The sequence below is a fragment of the Boleophthalmus pectinirostris genome, unplaced genomic scaffold (assembly GCF_026225935.1).
Source record: "Boleophthalmus pectinirostris isolate CB_2022bp ecotype Guang Dong unplaced genomic scaffold, ASM2622593v1 HiC_scaffold_20, whole genome shotgun sequence".
Taxonomy (NCBI): domain Eukaryota; kingdom Metazoa; phylum Chordata; class Actinopteri; order Gobiiformes; family Gobiidae; genus Boleophthalmus; species Boleophthalmus pectinirostris.
The window spans coordinates 13,314,902-13,336,241 of NW_026571153.1; the positions used below are offsets into that span (position 1 = coordinate 13,314,902).

Below are 21,340 nucleotides of genomic sequence, written 5' to 3' on the forward strand. Positions count from 1 at the left end.
TTAAAATGTATTACTGAACCCCTCCCAACTGAAAATTGCCCAGCCCCAAGCTCCTATAACAGACTAACTAGCAATTAAGTGAACCAAGAAATATTTTTATTTTCCATTTCTTGGAACTCAGTATAACAATGCAAAGATGTGTTACAGTTAACAACCTTTTGTCACACTTCACATTGAACAGTACATTACGTCTCCAACTTACTTTGAAAATGTTCACCTTTTAAAGTTAACTTAGTTTTGACAGATCATTAGTTGGTAGCTGTATTCTATTTTCTGCCTCTAAATTGTTTTAAATTATTATGAGAAAAAACTTGTAACATTTTTTATTATTACTCATGATTAATGACAACATGATTATGGCAAACCTGTATGAAGCCTGCACTCTTACTGCTTTAAAGAAATAACTACAATCACAACTGAAGCTGGGCAGCCAGTGCCTTAACCTGCAGATGAAGGACACATACACGTTTTCCTCATTTTCAGTAAACGGACAGGCCATGCTTCAAGCTCAGAACCTTTAGGCATTTTAGATTTAAAAGCAATTGGATTTCAGCAATTACACTGTCAACTCAAATTACTTGTGCGAAGCTCATTCTGGAAAAAAGAAAAGAAAAAAGTTGGCCAACATATGAGTTTAATTACGAATACATCTCTATTAAAATCAATCAATAAAAGCTATATTTGATTTGAACATGTCTACCTCATATTTGTGGACACAGATAGGTCACTTTTATGCTATTCCAAATCAAAATGCTGCCCCTTTTTATTCACTTTTCATTAATAAACTACAATTCCTCTGGTGGGTGACAACATTTAGGAAATCAAACTTTCTGAATGATAAAGTGAATGTGGATTGTTACATTTACTGAGATTGTAATTTTCTTCAATAGTGTGATTTGAATAATCACATTTATTGACTGACAAATTAATCTTGACATTTTCTACCAAATCATTACAGATGAGACCCTGCTACTTCTGTTACATGGAGAGTCATAGCACAGACAGTGACTTAAGACACTTTCAAAGACAACCACAATAAAGCCACTGAGTTCAGACCAGATCACATCAATAGAAATGCTTGGAAATAAAGACAATGTTTATTCTGTGCCATTGACAACAACTGTGAGTAAACTCCAGTGCACGCCACCAGATGCTGTTGAATAATACATTGGTTCATCGATCGGAGAGGTGCTTAAGTAATAGGACTCCAGACAGGGCTTTGGTTACCACAGCAGAGTGACCTAAATTTAGGGAAGACTGATTCCCGGGTAAATGGAGAGAGCGCCGTGTCCCATGAGGTTGCCGTGGCGATATTAAAAGAAGCTCCAGGAGTCATCTAGAGCAAATACATCACTGAGGTTGGAAATGAGCTATTCATTTAAGGCCATATTTCTCAAGGTGGAAAAATTCTGGGCGAGTACAACTCGTTTAAGGAAATATGGAACCAGATGTACGCTGTTATGAGCTAAGGAGGCTGTGTCCTTCTGGTGGACTTGTTGGATGGCTTGCAATGTTATGAAATAATATCAAAATGAATGAATGAAAACTAGAAAACAGTATACAGTAGGTAAGTTGTGCAAAGTAGTAGATACTAAAATTTCAAACTTGATTTCAATACAAAAGAAGAGACTCTATATGACAGAATGTAATTTTTAACATTAAATCATAGTACTTTCTTGAATTTTATCATGAGGTGTTATATCTTTGTAATACTTGAGTCATGCAGGTAGGTTCCACAGTGGTCCATGTGTGTATACTAGTTTATGGGGTCTTACACTAGTTCTGATACCTTTCAAGGTCATTCTAAAGCTATTCAGGAAAGGGTAATTTCTGTAGTATGACTGACGTTTTTAGTATTGATACCTGCTGAAATTAGTATCTAGTTTCAACACTGGTTTAATATCAATTAGTATCAGATTTTTTAAATACTTTTGACAACCCTAGTATATACAGCTGGAAAAAAACATGGCAAGCAACACCGAAATCTTGAATTTCTCCAGGATTAATAAAGATACATATTTTGTTTTCATCTACCTCAGGTGTAAGAACAGCTAAAACAGTCTTTGCTCTCAATGTCCTAGCAGTGTATTATGATAATGGAATTACTGAACGGAGATTCAAGTTCAAGTTTTTTTGATGTTGTTGTTGACGTTGTTATTTTAAATGGCACTGCAGTACTGTCAGACCTGTCTGTTAAATTTATTCATTTTTCCTTTAACCACAAAGTCCTTGGGCCATGCCAGTAATACAGCATGGGGCATGTTTTACAAGTAATTTTTTAAATAGCCTTTGTTAGATACTGCCTACACCATTCAGATACTGGTATTTAAATCAAAAACTGACTACTCCGAAATTGAATAACTTTTTTTAACAGATTATAAAAGTTCAACGTTGTGAATCATCTTTTTGTGCGAACCAGCAAGACAGGTCCCGACTTTTGGCTGTGATAATACAAATTGTACAAAGCTTTTTTAACAAAACATTTTCTTTTTTGACAGGTAAGATTACTCAGTTCACTAAAACATAGTTAACTTAATTATAATGAAATCTTACCAAGTTTGATCTATTTCTTTTTCTTTCTTTTGTGAAGTTTATAATAGTTGGACATGGGCAGCAGTGCACATATAGATAATTTCATAGCTGTTACCCAGCAGGACCACACCACACTTTTTTATTTTGTTAAATGAAGGTTTAACTTGCCAGAAAAAAATGCCCTGATGCATGTAAATTTTTCAAGCATTTCAGATAGAACATTGTATACTTACCTTAGCTTCCTTACATTTTTGTACTCTGAGAAACTTTTTTTGCCCACAAACTGCCATACAAGTGCTATCCCAACAACAGTGCGCTTGTAGCAGTGATAGCAGAGTTTTATGTTTGGGGATGGATCATGTTTGAAATGGTGGAACATCTGCTGCTGGGCTTCGGTCCGGTGCTCCACAGTGGCAGCTCTTGTAAAGTGTCACGCAGGACACAACAAATGAAAAAATACCACCATTAATGCAGTGCTATTACCACGCACTCAGCCCAAGCACTAATGAGCGTGTTTATCGGCCTCACGCTTTGGTGCAACTCTGACTGTGAATAATCAAATAGTAGTGCTTCAAAAAAGACAAGATGACATTAAACTGGTGTGAATGTTGGGCTACACGATCAATTGGATAATCATAACTAATCGACTACAAAAAAATAATAGTTGGATTTTTATCACTGGAATTGTTTTCTGGAGACAAACAGACATGAAGAAGTCGACTAAGACAGTGTGACGTCACCCATAGCATTGCGCTCCAGTCAAATGAAGCTCATCGAGGCTGCCAGTTATAAGGGCAAAATTGGAGCTGAGGTCCAGAATTCCGACTGCGAGTATAATAGCACCCAAAGATCCAATCCAGAGCGAGGCTGTTAAAAGTAACACCCCTTCTCACCCACACCGCTGGTTTAGCAGGGGGAAGGAGCTCAGCAACGCTGTCAATCAAACCTGTTCCTGATGCTAGCAGAAGCAACCTCAAAACCTACTTTTTTAAGGGCCAACTATAGATTGGTTAATAAAAAGACAGGTCATATCAATGTTTTTGAATTGTAATAGATGATCCAGGTATAGCTACAAAATAGGGGATGATTGCTGGCACAGGCTCTAAAGAAGGAATAGGAGAAAGTTTCCAAGTAATGCTTCAGCAATTAATTTACAAAGATCCTTTAATCAAGAAAGCATCTATGCTAATCTAATTTCTTTGCATTACTTCCTGGACTATTCATTAGAGCATTGCAATCCCGCGGGACCTGACGCGAAACAGTGCAGTGTGGGACACATTCTGAAAGCTCATTGCAGGCGTGGGCGGGAGTGGGATAGGACAACGTGGGAGCGGGTGGATGGGATGATAAACTACATCCCGCAAACTAAATATGAGTGTAAAGTAAATTATACAAATGATGAATGTATGCCTGTCATACGTCATTTGTGCTGGATATTTTATTTGGCATGAATAAAAACATTTTAAGCAGCCTAAATTTGTGGACGTGGCCTAATCTCGCGCACATTTTAGACAGTTCCTTTCCACATCTCCATGTTTAGAGCTTAAGAAAGCGAACGTCCCCATCTTGCAGGATTTGTGGGCGGGAGCGGGACAAAATATTGCAGATGCGGACGGGAGCGGGAATGAACATTACAATTCTTTGCGGACTGCACAATGTGGGTGAGGGCGAGAGACCTGTATTGCTCATTTACTCCACATTTGATTGTAGTGGTAAGTTGTTGTTCTGCCTAACAGCAGCTCTACGGTAGACTGATGGAAGTGAGGCTGCCAATCTGCGCCAATACCCTCTACGACAACGAAAAACTCCCTAGGATTTAGAATTGTAAGGGTTCATCATCCCATTCTCCTATTCCATTAAACTGACTCTCCTCATTCAGATTTTACAGATTAGATAGGTAAACTTGCTATCTCTATCATGTCTATGTAATTTTCGGTTTAAAAACATTGTCAGACTTCCACTTGGACCCATGTGAAAATCCTATAGATGTAGAGCCCCAGGATTCAAACAGGAGATTGGGGCGCGTGAGATGGCACGAGGTCACCAGATAAAGGGAGGCGTTTACGTGCTATCAGGTCTGGCAGGGGTCAAACTTTATCCAGCAGCATCATCACAATAGGAAAGCACACTCACATAGGGATTTAATACAGTCTGCTTATCTGGGGTTCAAAATGCCAACAGGTCAGGGGAGGGAGGGGGGAGTTCACTGATGGAGCAGACATGGAATACACAGAGGAAATGAAGAAAACTACAAATTATTTTTGGGTTATTAGTTTGGGAGTATGGGTTTGTAGGGCTGTAATCTCTGGTACAACAGTGCACTGAGAAGACAGGGAAAGTTTTTATAAATATATTATTATTTGTACGTAAAAGGGGGAAACAGTTCTCAATGAATTTCTGAATCTAACTAATTCTGTCAACTAATAAAGTATTTGGTCAACTACGACGCTACCGCCTGTGACTGATTGAATATTGATTGAATGTTTACAGCCCAACTGTTTTGACTATGCTTATATCCAGGGTTATGTGGACTATATATATATATATATATATATATATATATATATATATATATATATATATATATATATATATATATATATATATATATATATATATATTAGGGGTGTCAAATTATCGCGTTAATTGCGAATAATTAATTACAGTCATATTTAGCGCATTATGTTTTTTAATCGCGTTAATCTCATTTTTAATCTCTAACTTTAGTGTTTCTGTATGTGAGTTAATTTATTAAAAAAACGTTTTTTACACACAAAAACACATTTATACATTTTTTTATTTCGATAATTCCACTCATTGCCGGAAACCCACACAAAACGCGCGCAGTAAGAGCGATGTAAACGTCATGTTCACGTTGGCGGCGTCTGTCGCACAATGGACGAGGTCGAAGAGCCAGTAGAACAGAGGCAGCAGCGCACAGGTAAAAACACATTCGTGTCTTGGAAATTCTTCTCCCGACGTGAAATATAAAAGAAAATACCAAATATATTATAGCCTGAAAACAACCTGCATAGGCTCATGATGTCTGCACTACTGTCCTATAGTGACCTGCCACATGAGGGGACACGCACACAAACACAAACAAACACACACAAACAAACACACACCTTCATCATTGTCATTAAACTGAGAACGCGCAGACCACGTTTCCTTCCGTAGACACTGCGCGGACACCGCTGTCCTCCCGTGAGCCGCGTGTGGATCGTGTTTTCTCGCGTACGCTGCGTAAACCGCACTTCCTCCTGTGAGCCTCTAAAAACCAGAACTAACACCAAGACTAAAACCAGGACTAATCCAGTCCAGGACTAAACCAGGACTAAACCAGGTCTAAACCAGGACTAAACCAGAACTAAAACCAGAACTAAAACCAGGTCTAAACCAGGACTAAACCAGAACTAACACCAGGACTAAAACCAAGATTAATCCATTCCAGGACTAAACTAGGACTAAAGTAGGACTAAAGCAGGTCTAAACCAGGTCTAAACCAGGACTAAAACCAGTGATCTCATATATAAAGCATTTCTCTATCAATAATATTTTTAATATGGTTAAGGAAAGACTGGACTTTTTATTGTCTTTAAGTAGACAAAGGTTATTATGTTCAGATTTCCTCGTCTTTACTACTTTACAGCAAACAGTTTCTTATTCATGGAGACTTGGGCTCAACAGCCAAATTGGAGAGATTTGTTAAACAATAAATGACTTTATAAAGTAACTTTTTAAAATCTATATCAGTCTTTTGATCTGCCACAATAATGTAATAATGAATTTAAATGAAAATACTTCAAATTGAAGGCTTTTCTCAGCAATTTTTAGGTGAGATTAAAATTAGATTAATTAGATTAATTAATTACAGATCATAATTAATTAATCTCTCAATTTTTTTAATCGCATGACAGCACTAATATATATACATGTATATAGAAATTAAATCAATTAAAAACAAAAACCTCACAAGTTATTTTACAAGTATGTCCAGAATGCTCGAAAATGTGTTTACTGCATTTTTCTTTTTATGAACGTTTAAGATTTCTATGATGTTCACAAATAAGATTGCAATTGATTTTGACAATACCACACCATTAACATTCACATTTAAAACATATGACAGTCTAAACATTTGGGTTTTTTCGTGACCAAAAATTACAAATAATTTTCTTAACTGAAGAAGAAAAGAAAAGAAAAGAAGAAACATTTTTTGTCTTTTTTACCTGCCCTCATAACCCTGAAAGAAAACTGAACTCTTCTCTTTGACTTTTGGCCATCAACAATGCAATTATGTATGAACTGTAGCCACCAGCACAGCCTCTCTATCACTATAAATAAATCTGCATTGATTTCCTATACAAGAATATATTTTTTAATTCTTCATTGCGCCCCTGAATGGCCCTGGTGCCTGAGGTTTTCCATAAATGGCATTTTAAAGAGAGATTTCCACTAAGCTGCGAAAGACTTAGCAAAGACATGTTCATCTGAATGCACAATGTTCTCTCCATCCCTTTCGGCCGCAAAGATCAAAATAATTACCATCAAGGTTCTTTCCCATCATGCATCTGTGTGTTCTAGCGTGTCTCTGCCCCTTTGTGTGATTTCCCCATGCAGTTCAATAATTTATGAATGAAATAGCAGTTTTGAAGTGTTAATAATTCACGGGAATGCCCAAATGGGAAGGCTGGCAAAGAGACTAAATGGTGAGGGTATTGCAATGCTTGATGGTCTACATTTATGGTGAGTAATTATTAATCTTTTGTTTTAGGACAATGAAAGGGAAGCAATGAAAATTGTGTAATTACATGTCAGTATATCAAACAGACAGCACTGAAAATATTGTTTTAGTGATATACAAAATTACAATTGCATATGCATAATAAAAACTGTAAAAATTTTAATAAAACTAATCTGCTATGTTTGTTTTTTTTGTTTTGTTTTGTTTTTTGTTCAAACCTCACCCAAAATATCAATGCAGTTATTTTTGGCAATATAGTCCACCTGCTTGTCAAAATGATTCTACATGGGTCTAGTATTTCATTTTATTTTAGCATCTATTTTAGGGATACAGCCATTACATTTATGGGAGTCCAATGGTAGTATTTTTATTTGAAGGTAAATTGCTTATTGGATAAAAATCTTGGTATTGCATATAACATCAATCCAATTACAATTTGAAATGATCCCTGCACCGGAAAGGCCCAGCTAAGTGCACCCTCTTTGGTAGTTTAATGCTTGTAAAACACAGAACTGACGCCAGGTGAACTAATGCAACAGCAAGAAAGTAAAAAAGAAGTAAAGATGCATTTAATCTTAGATCCACAATGTGAATACAAATCTGGGACATTTTATGGTGAGCCAATAAAAATGCTATTTGATTAAAAGTAAACCACCAAAAAGCACTTAAAAATATCTTGTTTCTGCCATAAGCCCACAGCTCAAAAGGACATGTTTTATTTTTATTATTTGACGTAATGGAATGTGTTAAATTTGATATCTTAAAGCTGCACTTATATAACTTCTCTAGTGCTTTTGGCTAAAATGTTACATGGCATGACATTAAACTTATCTGTTATATGAAGGTTTGCTTTTTTTTCCCAGTAACACTAAACGTCATTCTAACTGGCTTACTTCTCTATAGATCTAACCCTTAAATTAGTCCTTCTCAAATAGTGGGGGCCACGTGTGAGCTCGGGGAACATGCTTTTTTTGCCATACTTGAATAAAGTGTAATTGCACATCCAATGCAGTAGTTGGCAGCGACGCTCTCATTGTCAGAGTGTGCGCAGGAAGTATTAACATTATAGTGTTGGGTTTTTTGCACCAAGCAAACACAAACACAGCACAGAGCAGGAGATATGAAGTGCAGTGAACAAACTATATATAAAACGTATGTCATGCTTGGGGTTCACTGTGGCTACGGTGGGAAAACAAGGAAAGACCAGTGTGTTTAATGTGTCTAAAAATGTTGGCAGCGGACAGCATAAAGCCAAATAAATTACAGCATCACTTAAAGACATTACACCCCAATCACGCTGCTTGAGACCTTCAGCGAATACATGCCGAATATTGCCAGCAATCATCCCGCTTTGTGAATGCTGCTTCAGTAAACCGGCGAGCACTGTTAACATCATATAAGGTGGTGTACCAAATAGCAAAGGAGTTGAACTTTAACACAGACATGATCATTAAAGACCTGGAAGACACAGGAGTGGATCGCCTCATGACGCAGGTGAGCGCAGTGCAGAATACGGACAGACACATGCTGCGTGTGTCCCAGGAGTCGCTTTGGAAGTGCAACTAACACATTTGCTCTCGTATGTAGACTACTGAAGGCGAGGGTGCGATTTGTCCACGTTTGATAGTGGTTCTGTGGAGTGGGGGGAGTGAAATATTTTCTTCTTCCTAGGGGGAGCGTGACTGAAAATAAATTTTAATTGATGTACAAATCTCAAGATAAATACATTATTTCTGTGGAATATTCTAGGCAATAACATCGCCATGAAGACAAGCAGATTGCTGACCTTCTAGCAGAAAAAAGTTACATAGCGCTCCTTTAATAAGCAAGGACATTAAAATGTATTAGGATGGCTGGCTGGCTGGCCTCAGTTTCTTACAGTAAATTGGGTTTGACAAACGATTTTTTAAAATGTCAAATGCTCTTTTAAGTCAACTCTTTGAAATAATCGAGTCTAGAAACTGATGCAAAGCGCAAAATCGTGTTGCATCTTGATGTTACATTATAGCATTAATATTAAGCTTAGATAAGATGTTTTTCATGGTCATTCAAATGATCAGTAAGGCTGCCCTAGATACAAACTGACAAACCTTTGATCAGAACAGGACTTTGTAGTGTTCAAAGCGTGTCTATCTTGCTCTCATGTTGGCTGTCACAGCATTGAACAATTCTCCGCATCTCCTTGTAATATTTCGTGTCTTGTAAATGTCTGCATTGTACCCCTGGTCTTAAATCTCTCGGGGTAATCACGCTCCCCTTCTCCCTCCCTCTCTCTCTCTCTCTCTCTCTCCCTCAATGCCATTTCAGATCTGTTTCTTTATTAATGGAGATGGTAATGTTGTGGAAGTAGGCTAGATCTACGGCGCACTGGAAGCCTTGTCTGTAGAAGATTCATTGAAATACGTTGTCATTCGTGTCCCTGAGGTATGTCGATCTAGCAGATGTAACGCAGGTGGGGCAGCTATCAATCGCTCTACATGATCTGGTTAGTTCTGAGAGAGAAAGGAAGACAAGAAAGCAGGCATCTCCTTGTGGTGGTGCCTTTAATAATTCAGGATCCATTCGCTATTCAAGAATTTCCTGTGGTTTGACAATAATCAATAGCGTCTTCTTTTGCTTTTTCCTCACCGACCTGTTGTCCATGATTAAATGCCTCCTCCAGGAAGTTACATGTTTATTATTGACTTTTGCCATTGGGTTTCAAAGCTAAGGACCTAAACTCCTCTGCCTGAATGTTAGTATTACTCATATTACTACAGGTCAACAAAGTGCAGTACAAATGATGAATGGGTACACCTGGACCAGAGTTTGAAGCAGGAGGGTAAACAAGTAACTTTTTCTAAGTATTTAATGGTACTGTAGATTTTACTGTGAAAAATGAGCTGTTGTCATTGTAAAACCAGTAATGAAGTTGTAGTACACTTAAGGGAGGTATAAAGTTGCTTCTAGAATATACCAAAAATATGCATCACCAATAAAGTAATGGGTATAATAAAAAATCTGAGGTACAGTCCGTTCATATTTAGTTTGATACCAAGCACAATTCTCTGTGTACAATCATAATAATGCTGTAATATTGTCCAGCACTGTTGGGCAAGTTACTTTGAAACTGTAATGCGTTATTTATTACCTATTACTGTCATTTCAAAGTAATTCGTTACATTACAATATTACTGCATTTAAAATGTAAGGCATTACATTACTATTGCATTACTTTAAGTTACTCTCACCAAAATAACTTTTGCGCTGTATATGGACTGAACCAGGACTAAACCAGGTCTAAACCAGAGCTGAACCAGGACTAAACCAGAAGTGAACTAGGACTAAACTAGAACTGAACTAGGACTAAAACAGGACTCACTGTAGGGACGGGCTCGAAGGTGACCGCAGGAGAAAGGAGCGGCTCTGCTCCGCACCTCACGGAGGTAAGAGCGGCTGTCACCCTGCTGCTCGGGCTCGCGGCCCTGATTTCAGCAACTATTTGCAGGTACCCGAGCCGGTGTAAGACTCTGTTACAGCGCGTAACTTCTACCTTCCTTCAGCGTGTCCAGAAGTCCATCTTTTTGTGTGATGGTTTGCATCTTCCTCTGCCTTTTGGGTGCGAGCGCAGGAGCCTTTGTCGGTGCAGAACGTTTCGTCGACGTTGTGGGTTTTCGTCGGGGAGAAAACTTGCAACCGTACAGCACTTCAGAATCACACTGCTAGAGATTAAACATGTATTTAAATTTGGCAGCTGAACACATTCTGTACTGTACTGTACAGGAGACAGGAGTCCCTTGGCCAGTCAGGACGCAGCGGGAGGAACGCAATACGCATTCATACAATGTTAAAAAAACAGGGCATGCAAAATTGCACAAAAAATAAACAATAAAAAAATCTGCGAGACAGCGAAAAGTTAACTGCGATAGAGGGAGGGACGAGTGTAAACCAGGTCTAAACCAGAACTGACCCAGGTCTAAACCAGAACCAACCCAGGTCTAAACCAGGTCTAAACAGCGTGGAGTTCTTTGTCAGTCCTTTCGCCCGCGGTTACCTGAAGGTCTATCTCCGGCGTTTCACTGCTGCTGATATCGAGGTGATTTTAGCGAATTTGTATGAAGAAAAACCCACCACTTCAATCCAGGTTAAAAAAACACTGTAACGCGCGTTACTCACATTTGTACCGAGTAAAATATTACTATTTTTTCCCCTGTAATGCCTTACATTACTGCGTTACAGCAAAAAGTAATGCATTACTGTAATTCGTTACTTTTATAACGCGTTACTCCCAACACTGTTGTCCAGGGTATCCCCAGGTTTGATTACCCCAAATTTAAGTCTTTTTTAAGACCTTTGTAAGACCACTTAAATGAAAATTAAGACCAACACAGCACCCATTATGCGGGCGAAAAACACTAGATCCAATTCTAATAATGACCAACCAACTACTATATCTAGAATCTAAACCTACACTTCCCCATGATCCATCCAACGTCTTCCTCCACTGTACAGATTGTTTACTCATTGCCACCGGTGCCAGACACCAAAATATTGTTTCCACATAGTTCAAATTAGATGATCATTCACATTACATGACATCACGTTATTGATTTTTTGTTCCTCCCTCCAATTAACAGTGCACTGCAGCCCGTTTGGGTATACAAAAAATAGGATAATGACATTTAAGACTTTTGTGAAAAAAATTAGACTTTCACAACATAAGACTTTTTAAGGCCTTAATTTAAGAACATGAAATTTAAGACTGTTAAGACTTTTAAGATGCCGTGACTACCCTGATTGTCATTGGATAGTCAAGAAATAGGTAATGCATTTAAAGAATTAAGAGGTTAGGAGTATTAATTGAGCATTAATTAAGTAGTTACTAAGTCTGAACTCATTATCAATTAAATCTTAAGTCTCACCCCCTAAATGTAGTAATAGAGTAGCAACAGAAGCAACTAAACATTTACACATGGCATTGGAAGCATAAATGAAATCATAATCAGTAGTAGCACAAGTTCCTCCTACATTCTTTATAACAGGATATGAAATATTTAGTTTGTATTTTGTCTGTTTCTCGCTATTCATCTCTGGCTACTAGCTTCTCAAGTAATAATCTGACCTTAGATCACCTCTCCTTTGCCTCAGTCCTGACCTATGGACCCAGATCCTCCACCTTCCCTCACCTGGTTAGAGGACCCGTCACCTGCCTAGATGACACTTACCCTATCCTGGATGGTCCACCCGCTACCCCTCTGGCTTAAGTAGACTCTGGCTTTATAGACTTGAACTCTGTCTACAAATGAATGCATGTCTGCCCTCAACAAATCTGCCGTCTGTCCATTTTCACACTTAATTAAAAAACCACTGAGCTTTTTTTCTTTTTCTCTTTTTTTTCCCCCTTACTGTGAGGCTTGCATTTCCACAAACCTGACTTATTTTACTTGCTGGAGGGCCCTCACCTGCTTGTCTCCATGTAAATGCCGATCTGTTAGCTAGAATATTTCACAGTATGGCATGCTAATCTATCTCCATGAAGAATGCTCAAAAGTATGGTATGCTTTCAATTTCGAGTTGATGTGCCACCTCCAGAAAGTTTCACAATGTTGCTTAATTTCTACACATCCACATTTAGACTTTTTGTTGTGACTACATAAGTCTGAGCATACTTTGAGTGGAGAACTTTCTGTAAGGTGAAGACTGCTGTGTTATTGTGCATGCCTGTACACTTATGACTACAAGTTCCGGGTCTTACACATCATCCCACTGTAGTTTTGTCAGCTGTGAACTATATACGATACTCACTCATCCAGCACATAGCAGGGGTAGGGCATCTGCTGCGCGTACACCCCGAGCGTCTGGTTCGTGGCCGTGTGCAGGCGGATAATGCCGTGGTCTATCATGTCCTGCAGGTAGGAGAAGCCGCCCCATATATAGCGCAGGTCATTAAAGGCGTTGTCCCGAGCCCCAGGAGACCATGACCTTATTAAAAGTAGACACAAAGGGATCTGTCTTAGCAAATGCCAGGTACAAAAAAAAAACAAAAAAAAACTGCGGACTCACTGGTCAAAAAATACTGGCGGGATAACACAGCGATTTTCTAAGGTCATATTTTCACTTGGTTAAGTTTAAATGACCGTAAAAAGATGGGTTTCTTTGAATAGAGAGATGAGGGTATTAAAAGTCAACAGCTGGGGTAATTTTCGTGGATTTATCTGTAAAATGGGCACATTCTATTCTGCTTTGATGAAGAAGCTGTAAATTAAAGATGCTCTAGGTATTTTTCATGGAGAGGAGACTGCTTTGCCTGAAATTTTCCACGGGATGTCATTCAGCTTATCTATCTTGCATTTATTTCATGTCATAGGTTTTGTTGCACAAAAGTATCTTGAAAATCATGCATTCTCACTGGAAGCAAGATTGCTTCTCCACAGATCTGACCTGTAACTTGGTCTATTAACACCACCTGCTTGTTTCCATGGAGACAGACATGTTTAATGGCATACTGACGAACATTCCAGGCAAAGCAATAACATCTCCAAAACAACATGCAGGGAAAAAAATTATAAATAAAATAATTTATTTTATATGTGCTAAGGCTTTTCCCAGTATGGCAGTGGGCTCCATTATTTTGGTGCATATTAGACAACATTTCAAGATTGGCTCTTACCTGGACATTATTTTATCGGTCCTCTCCACCTCATTAACATCCATCCGGAGCTTATACTTCATGTAGAGAGGCAGCTCAGAGGAGTTTGTGCTAATGGTTTCAAACACAACCCCAGCCCAATATGTCCCATTATCCAGAAGGTCCAACGCTCTGCTGACCAACTGTCGTTCTGTTGGCACCGCCTCAAACTTATTCAGGTCCAGACACTGTTGAGTACATAACAAGACAATGAGAAAATAGTGAATTGAAAGTGCTAGGAAAGCAGAAGCGTTCTCCAAGGCAACAGATGTCTCGCAATGAAGTGGCCTGACCAGCCAGTCCCTTCTGCATTCTGTTTGAATCCAGAAGGGCCTGGAATCGGACTGCAGAGCGTCCTAATTTGATACGGTCCAACCACAGCCGCTAATTTGTAGCATGTGGCTCTCAAATGCAGAAGACATTTCCTCTCCAAAATTCTTGTATCACTCAGAACAAAATGTATCTTGTTTTCCCTGAAATAAATAAAAGGTTGACGCTTCAGTTTTTCATAAGCTGCCATTTTTGTTATGATAAACAATGAATCGTGTGTTTCTCTGATTAATCCATCTGTCAATCACATCCAACTCAAATCAGGGGGATAGGATATGGCTCCAGTGCATTGTTTTTGCTGTCCATTTTATGAATTAAGTAGTTTAGGGTTAAATGTTATGGTAAAAAATATATTGCAAAAATACTGTAATGATCACCTAATTGCAATCACTTATCCAGACTTTCTTTACACTTTGAAACAGTTCTGTTTTTGTTTCTTGTGATCCAATTGTAGTAGCCCCAAATATTATCAGGATTTTTACAGTATTTAGATTATTGTTACACCCCTACAAGAAACCCAGCATGTCCTTTGCCAAATATAATAAATTACTGACATCCAAAACACCATAAAACCGTTCATGTTTACAATTGTCCCAGCAATAGTCTAACAAATCAGCCAACAATGACCAATGAACCAACCAACTAACCCGGACAACATTAGCACTAACTAAAATCAGCTCCAGAGAACATGTAATAATGACATGACACGCTGGCAAATGGCTGTTTAGCGAATAGCATCACTAGCAGCGCACTAGCTCACCACCAGTGTAGTTCAAAATGGTTTAGTGTTGCCAGAGGGTGGAAAATGGTTTGGGCTCTGGCAAAGGCAGACTGAAATGAAACCCCCGTCTCTCCCCTCCTCTGTAGCCCCCCTGCCCACCATTCATGAGGCGCTAATGAGCTTGGCGTCCCGGGAGCCAGTCACTCCTGACAGCTGTCCGCACATCTCACTGCTGCAACAGTTTTGTCATTCCCAAATTCACAAGTCGTTATTGTGGATCTGGGTTTGGCTGGAAAAAATAAATTGCGTTTGTTTGTGGCAGACTGGTGAGGATGTAATGGCAGGCCAGTAGGGAGACAGGTTTGAAGTTTGGTACTGATGGTGCATGCGTCTAACCTGATAAAGAACTAGTTTATAAAATGCTGGCAGTATTTCCATTTTAACATGATCATTTATTTTGTTCATTTATTTTGAATGCTTGTTTCAGGGTATCATTCAGGGTATCATTCAGAACTGCCGATAAGACACATATCTCGATACATAAGCCATGATATGACACATATCTCGATACAGTGAGCTTTCTATTCAATACGATTCAATATGACATATTTCAAATCAATTCGACACGGTTCAATAAAAAATAAAGGCACATCCATTTTAATCCTCAAAACAGTGAAAATGTCAAATGTGCTGCATAAACAAGTTTCCTTCCACTAAACAAACAAAACTGTAGCGCTGTAACAAAATAATTCAATTAAATATCCCAAAAATACTTTTGGTGATATCAGCAGCCCACGATATCGATAATGTATCATCACATTAAACAATACAATATATCTATATTTCAATATTTTTGCACACCCCTATTGAAGAGGGAATCATGTTACAAGAATAACTGCAGTGTTTGCTAACTTGATACTATTTGAAAACATTTGTTTCAGTGTTCAGTGTTTTAAATGTATATTCAGTTAGTATTAATTTTAGACTGTAATTAATTTCATAATGAATGTGATGAAATAAAAGTTTAGATAATGTTTGCACTATATATGTGTGTGTGTGTGTTTTGACAGTGTATAATATGTCTAGAATTCTATCAAGTACTGGGTTGGGTTTGACCTAATTTATTGGTATTTCCTGGGCAGCGGCGGCAGCACAGTTACGGTTGCATCATGCTGTGTAGGTCAGTGAGTGATAGCACAGGTGTGTAGTTATTGTAGAATCTCATTATAAACATGGTGCTCCTGCTCGAACATGAGTTGGTGTCAGAGTTTATGTAACCTTATCCAGAATGAAATGGATGTGCCCCTGTCTACGGTGTGCGAGACGGGTCAAAAGACTGTCAGACATCAACAGAAACAGGATGGACATGTGTTTGACAAGGACAAGAACTTTGGAAAACCAGTAAGTCTGCCCCCTTCACTCAACGCAAGTGACGCAACATCCTTCTCAGCACCAAACTATATCCTGAACTTTTAAGGTGGAATGGACTACTGAAAAATGCAGGTGTATAGGGAAGTTCTAAAGGGGAGACACTGCTTTTCAAACTGTACATTGATGTTTCATGCCTTTTTTGATATAATAAGGTTGTTTCCTGCTACCAAAAAGCTAGTTAATGGTACATAAAGGGCTGTGCAATTGATCCAATACTAACCAAGCTTTAGTGATTTGTAACTGTCAGTGGTATGGGTCTTTTTAAGAGGTCTACTGCCAAAGACTTCAGGAAGAAATTTGACTTTTTCTTATATACATATTTGAGATCTACAGCAAATATAATTGATTCGACTGAGAACATAATTGAAATATATGTATTGGCAATTTTCTAGTTACAACATAATTTGGTCACGATGGTGCACTTGTCTTCTTTTACTTTTCAACTGTACAACCTTAACAAAGGAAGCTCTAAACTTCCTTAGAGAGAAAATAGCAAAAAATCATCTGATATGCAGCCATGTCCATTCTCAAATCCATTATTCTACAATACAGCTTTCATTAAGGCTTAGAAAAGGGCACTTTAAAGGCTTTCACTGACCACATAGACAAACCATCACACCTCTTACCTGTGTATGGAAGTGCATATAGTCTTTCACACACTTAATAGAGCACTACTGAGACAAAAAATATGGCAGATCTGTTCTGTGAAACTTAGTCAAAGATCTTGCTATACTATGAGAGATAAGTTTTCTTCATTTCTTTGCCGTATTATGCCATACATTTACTGCAAAATCATTAAAAAAAACAAAACAACTTGCCACACGTAACTGGATACCAATTCCAGGCAAATATCCAGTTTTTCTTGGCAGCATTTGGAAGGAAAAAAGAATAAGGGAGAAAGAATAGCATTTTGAATAGCAATTTGGCTGTCACTGTCTACGGTTTTATTATTATTTATCCAACATAAAATCAACCTTATGTGAGATCAAGTTCATAGCCCATATTCTCAAGACACAATATGAACTATTTATGTCATTTCAGAAGACATTTAAATTCAATTACAATTTGCTCAGTAAATCAATGTGTTTTTATTCCTTTATTTTTTGCCAATATGCTTTATTACACAGGATAGAGAGAAGCATAAAATGAAGAGAGGAGAGAGACATTTAGTAGAGAAACAGGGTGTGTATACACAACAGTGCACCATAACCGCTTGCTTTCTGCATATTATGTGAACAGCTGAAAATCCAATTACACTCAAAGCGTAATAAAAATATGTCTTACCCCAAGAAATTTTGAGATGGTTTTGAACATTTCTGTGAGACTTTGATACAGGTCCCTCCAGTCATACTGTGGCATGCCAGGGGGGCGGTCTTCTGGGGGTCCGTTGTACAGGAAATTGGCGAGTGACTCTGCAGTCCATCCGGTTCCACTGAGACGCTGGTCCACAAGTGCAGCAAACAGTCGGTTCTTCAATAAGCTCTAATTTTGAATAAAAACATTGTTACAAAACTATAAATAATTGATAAAGAAATTGCAAAAAACTGTTCTACGTAATAATCTTGGCCTACATTACCAGATGTATAATACTCCCTACAATGGAACCACAGTCAAACTGGACTGGACTAAACTGCAGTGGACAATATTATCACATTGTCTTAAGGGTTCATGTCTGCAGTCCTGGGTCTCGTGATAATAATAACATAATAATAATGATAAATTAATTTCTGGTGCATCATATAATTTAGGATTGTCAAATAGATAATAAACTAAAAACTTTGAGGTTGGTGAAGAGGGACAGATTTTTATAATTCCTAAATAGTTTTAGTATGATCTTGATATTTTCATGGCATTTCCCCATTCTAAAGATATAGTTTATATTTATATTATTTAGTATTAAATTGTTAATCACTATGGCGATGTTCATAATAATCCACCATTCTGAAACTTATAGGTATCAGAACTAGGAGTGTGCAAAATATTGAAATATCGTTTTGTTTAATGTGATGATACAGTATTGATATTGTGGGCTGCTGTATCGATATATCGCCAAGACTATTTTTTGTTATATTTCACTAAATTATTTTGTTACAGTGCTACAGTTTTGTTGTTTGTTTAGTGGAAGGAAACTCATTTATGCAACACATTTTGACATTGACAACTGTTTTGATGATTAAAATGTTTGTGTTTCATATGAACTTTGGACAAGAAGTGGTTTAACAAAGACTTTTAGTGTCACAGCCATGATTTAGCCATTATTTTTTATTGAACAGTATCAAATCGATTTGAAAAATATCATATTGAATCGTAAGCTCACTGCATCGAGACATGTATCGTATCGTGGCTTAGGTATCGAGGTATGATTCATATCGACATTTTCTGAATGATACCCAGCCCTAATCAGAACTCCTCATTATTATATTATCATTATTATATTATGTGCTTTTGAAATCTTTATACTTAAATTATAGTATTGTAAGAACACTAATTTATTTTGTACAGCCATTAATCTGGGTCCACTGCAGCTGTTTTTGTATACATGACTACTGTACCAGTAACCTCTTTATTTGTAAACAAAAAAGCAATACATGCGCACAGTATTATACATACCCAAGGGAGAAAGCTATCTTAAAAACTAGAGCTAGCCATTGCCTCAGCGTTTCATTCGATGCTGCTACGATCAAGCTCGGGCCTTATAATGTGAGGTTGGAGGATCAAACTGCAATTGCACTAATCATATGATAAATAATTGAAGGCGGCGCTCTTGATGTGAGGGCAAAGACGACCTCCCCACTGCCGCAACAATAAATGAATACAGGGAACACGTTTTGGCTGCTAGAAAAAAAAGAAAAAAAAAAACCTGCTTGTAAGATCAGTACACATTAGCTTTTGCATAATAAGCTAGTCTCCCTCCAACTTGTTGGTTAAATGTGTTGAACTCTATTTAGTAGCCACAACCATTCCCATTACTCCCACCTTGTATTTGCATAGTTGCCTTCAGCGGAGAAATTAACGCCCAAGTAATGGTAGGGCATTGTAGCGGTAATAACAGTGCGATTACATAGGCTAAAATTAACCTTGATAATATAACTGTCACGTACATTTGAATCAAGACAAATGTGGGACTTGTTTACAAGATTATATGTTCTGGTTGGGATGCTAACGTCACAATGTAGAGGGAGGAAGGCAGAGGTCTGAGATCTTGGTTGAATAACAAATACGGGGATTAATATTTATGCACAATGCTACTGAGAATAAATCTGCTGAATATCAATCAATGCTTCGTTCTATTGCATGTGATGAGATTTTGTAATATTCCTGCCAAGACTACGTACTTTTCCAATAATTTGCAAATACTTTTCTATTTTAAACAACTGGAGGTAGGGTCCAAGTTTCGATGGGTGTGATAGTTAGGCAGACTGACTATTGAGAAAGCATGGTTCGTTGTCTAAACAAACTTGGAGGCTTACAAGTAAAAAAGAAAGAAAAAAAAGGGACAGAGAAACACAGATTTCTACAGAATCAAAAAGCAAAGCACTAAACTAGTTCTTTTATAATATATATAATACAATATGTTATGAATAATAAGTTTCAAGAGATGTTTTCCTCATTTGATTGAAGTTTCTCAGATTGGATCAGCAAAAAACTTGATATTTGTCTGATTTGTCCAATGTTATTATGCTCACCTTGCAATCAAAAAGATTTATGTTATACTAGTGGTATATAGAAGTGTAGTATAATAAGATGTATGTAATTCAGTCAGAACTGAAGAAGCAGCTTGGATTAGCTCAAACTTTTGTTCACTTGACAGTATTGAATTTTCTATGGCTATCTGTCTCTATCTATCTATAAAAGAATGCTATAAATAATTTTGTTCATATTTATACTTGATTACCATATCACTTGAGTACTTTTCACTCGTAAAGCTAAATGTAATGTAGAAATAAAGACACTGCTAGATGTAAACGATACCAATGTCCCTATAGTAAATGTCCTTCGGCCCAGGCCTTCCTCATCCTCTGTCCTATCTCCGATCTGTTCGTTGTTGTGATGGTAATTGGTCCATCAACGTAAAACGCGTCTGCGACCTTGTACGACCTCTGGAGATGACGGACCGCTGGGAGCGTGGGCGCGGGGGTGGGGGCGGGGAGGGAAAGGGCGAGGAGAGAGCGAGGAGGGAGAGAGGAGAGAGAGGAGAGGCCGAGGCAGAGAAAATGAAGACAAAGGAGGACTGCCGGCCCATTTGTGTAAAGGTTAGGGCTAGGGTAATGAATACTCGGGCTGTACGGAGAGCCCGGTGTCTGCTCCCCTCCAGCTGCTGCCTATAAGCTCATTTGGAGTGACACTGGAGTGATGTCGGTGTCAAGGAAATACAGCGAAAGGCAGAGAGAAGCTAGCAAAGTGTCCATGTCCTCTACTTGTGCAGATAATCCGTTCTGCCACCGCCAAAATTATCCTGCACTTATCCATAATTACCTCCCCCTGCTGTTTCCGCATATAATAGCAAGTGCCACAAATTAATATACATAATGTGTGCAGTAGATCCCCGTGCGGATTCCACTGTTTGTGCGTACAAGGTCACTTAACAGCAATGGCTATGTAAATCTATGTATGTACCGTAAATGACAACATGTAATAATGAGGGAATTAGTATTAGCCTTATCCTGCAATGATAAGCTATATATGATGCCCTTGATCTCAGAATATCCTTGTTTAGGGATAAGTCTATTATCGAGTCACAAAAGCTTAGTGACCGCGTGAGGTTAGAACTTATATTTTTTCTCTTCTGTTATTACCTTGATTGTTACTATGTAACTTTTCTAGTGGAGGGTCTGTTACCTAATTGTTTGAGAGGAGATACTGCTGCACCTAGAACGTTCCAAAGTACAGGATTAAACTTATCATTTTCAAT

General features: G+C 38.1%; 1 protein-coding gene across 1 annotated transcript in view; it reads right to left on the reverse strand.

Annotated features, from left to right (window-relative positions):
* The window catches only part of LOC110159332 (phospholipid-transporting ATPase ABCA1-like), a 234,285-nt gene that overhangs the window by 183,538 nt on the left and 29,407 nt on the right, over positions 1–21,340 (reverse strand). The window contains exons 12-14 of the mRNA XM_055156114.1: positions 17,713–17,910; positions 13,929–14,134; positions 13,064–13,240 (exon numbers count right to left, since the gene is read on the reverse strand). Of these exons, the coding sequence (XP_055012089.1) occupies positions 13,064–13,240; positions 13,929–14,134; positions 17,713–17,910 (581 nt within the window). The remainder of the gene's footprint in view (positions 1–13,063; positions 13,241–13,928; positions 14,135–17,712; positions 17,911–21,340) is intronic.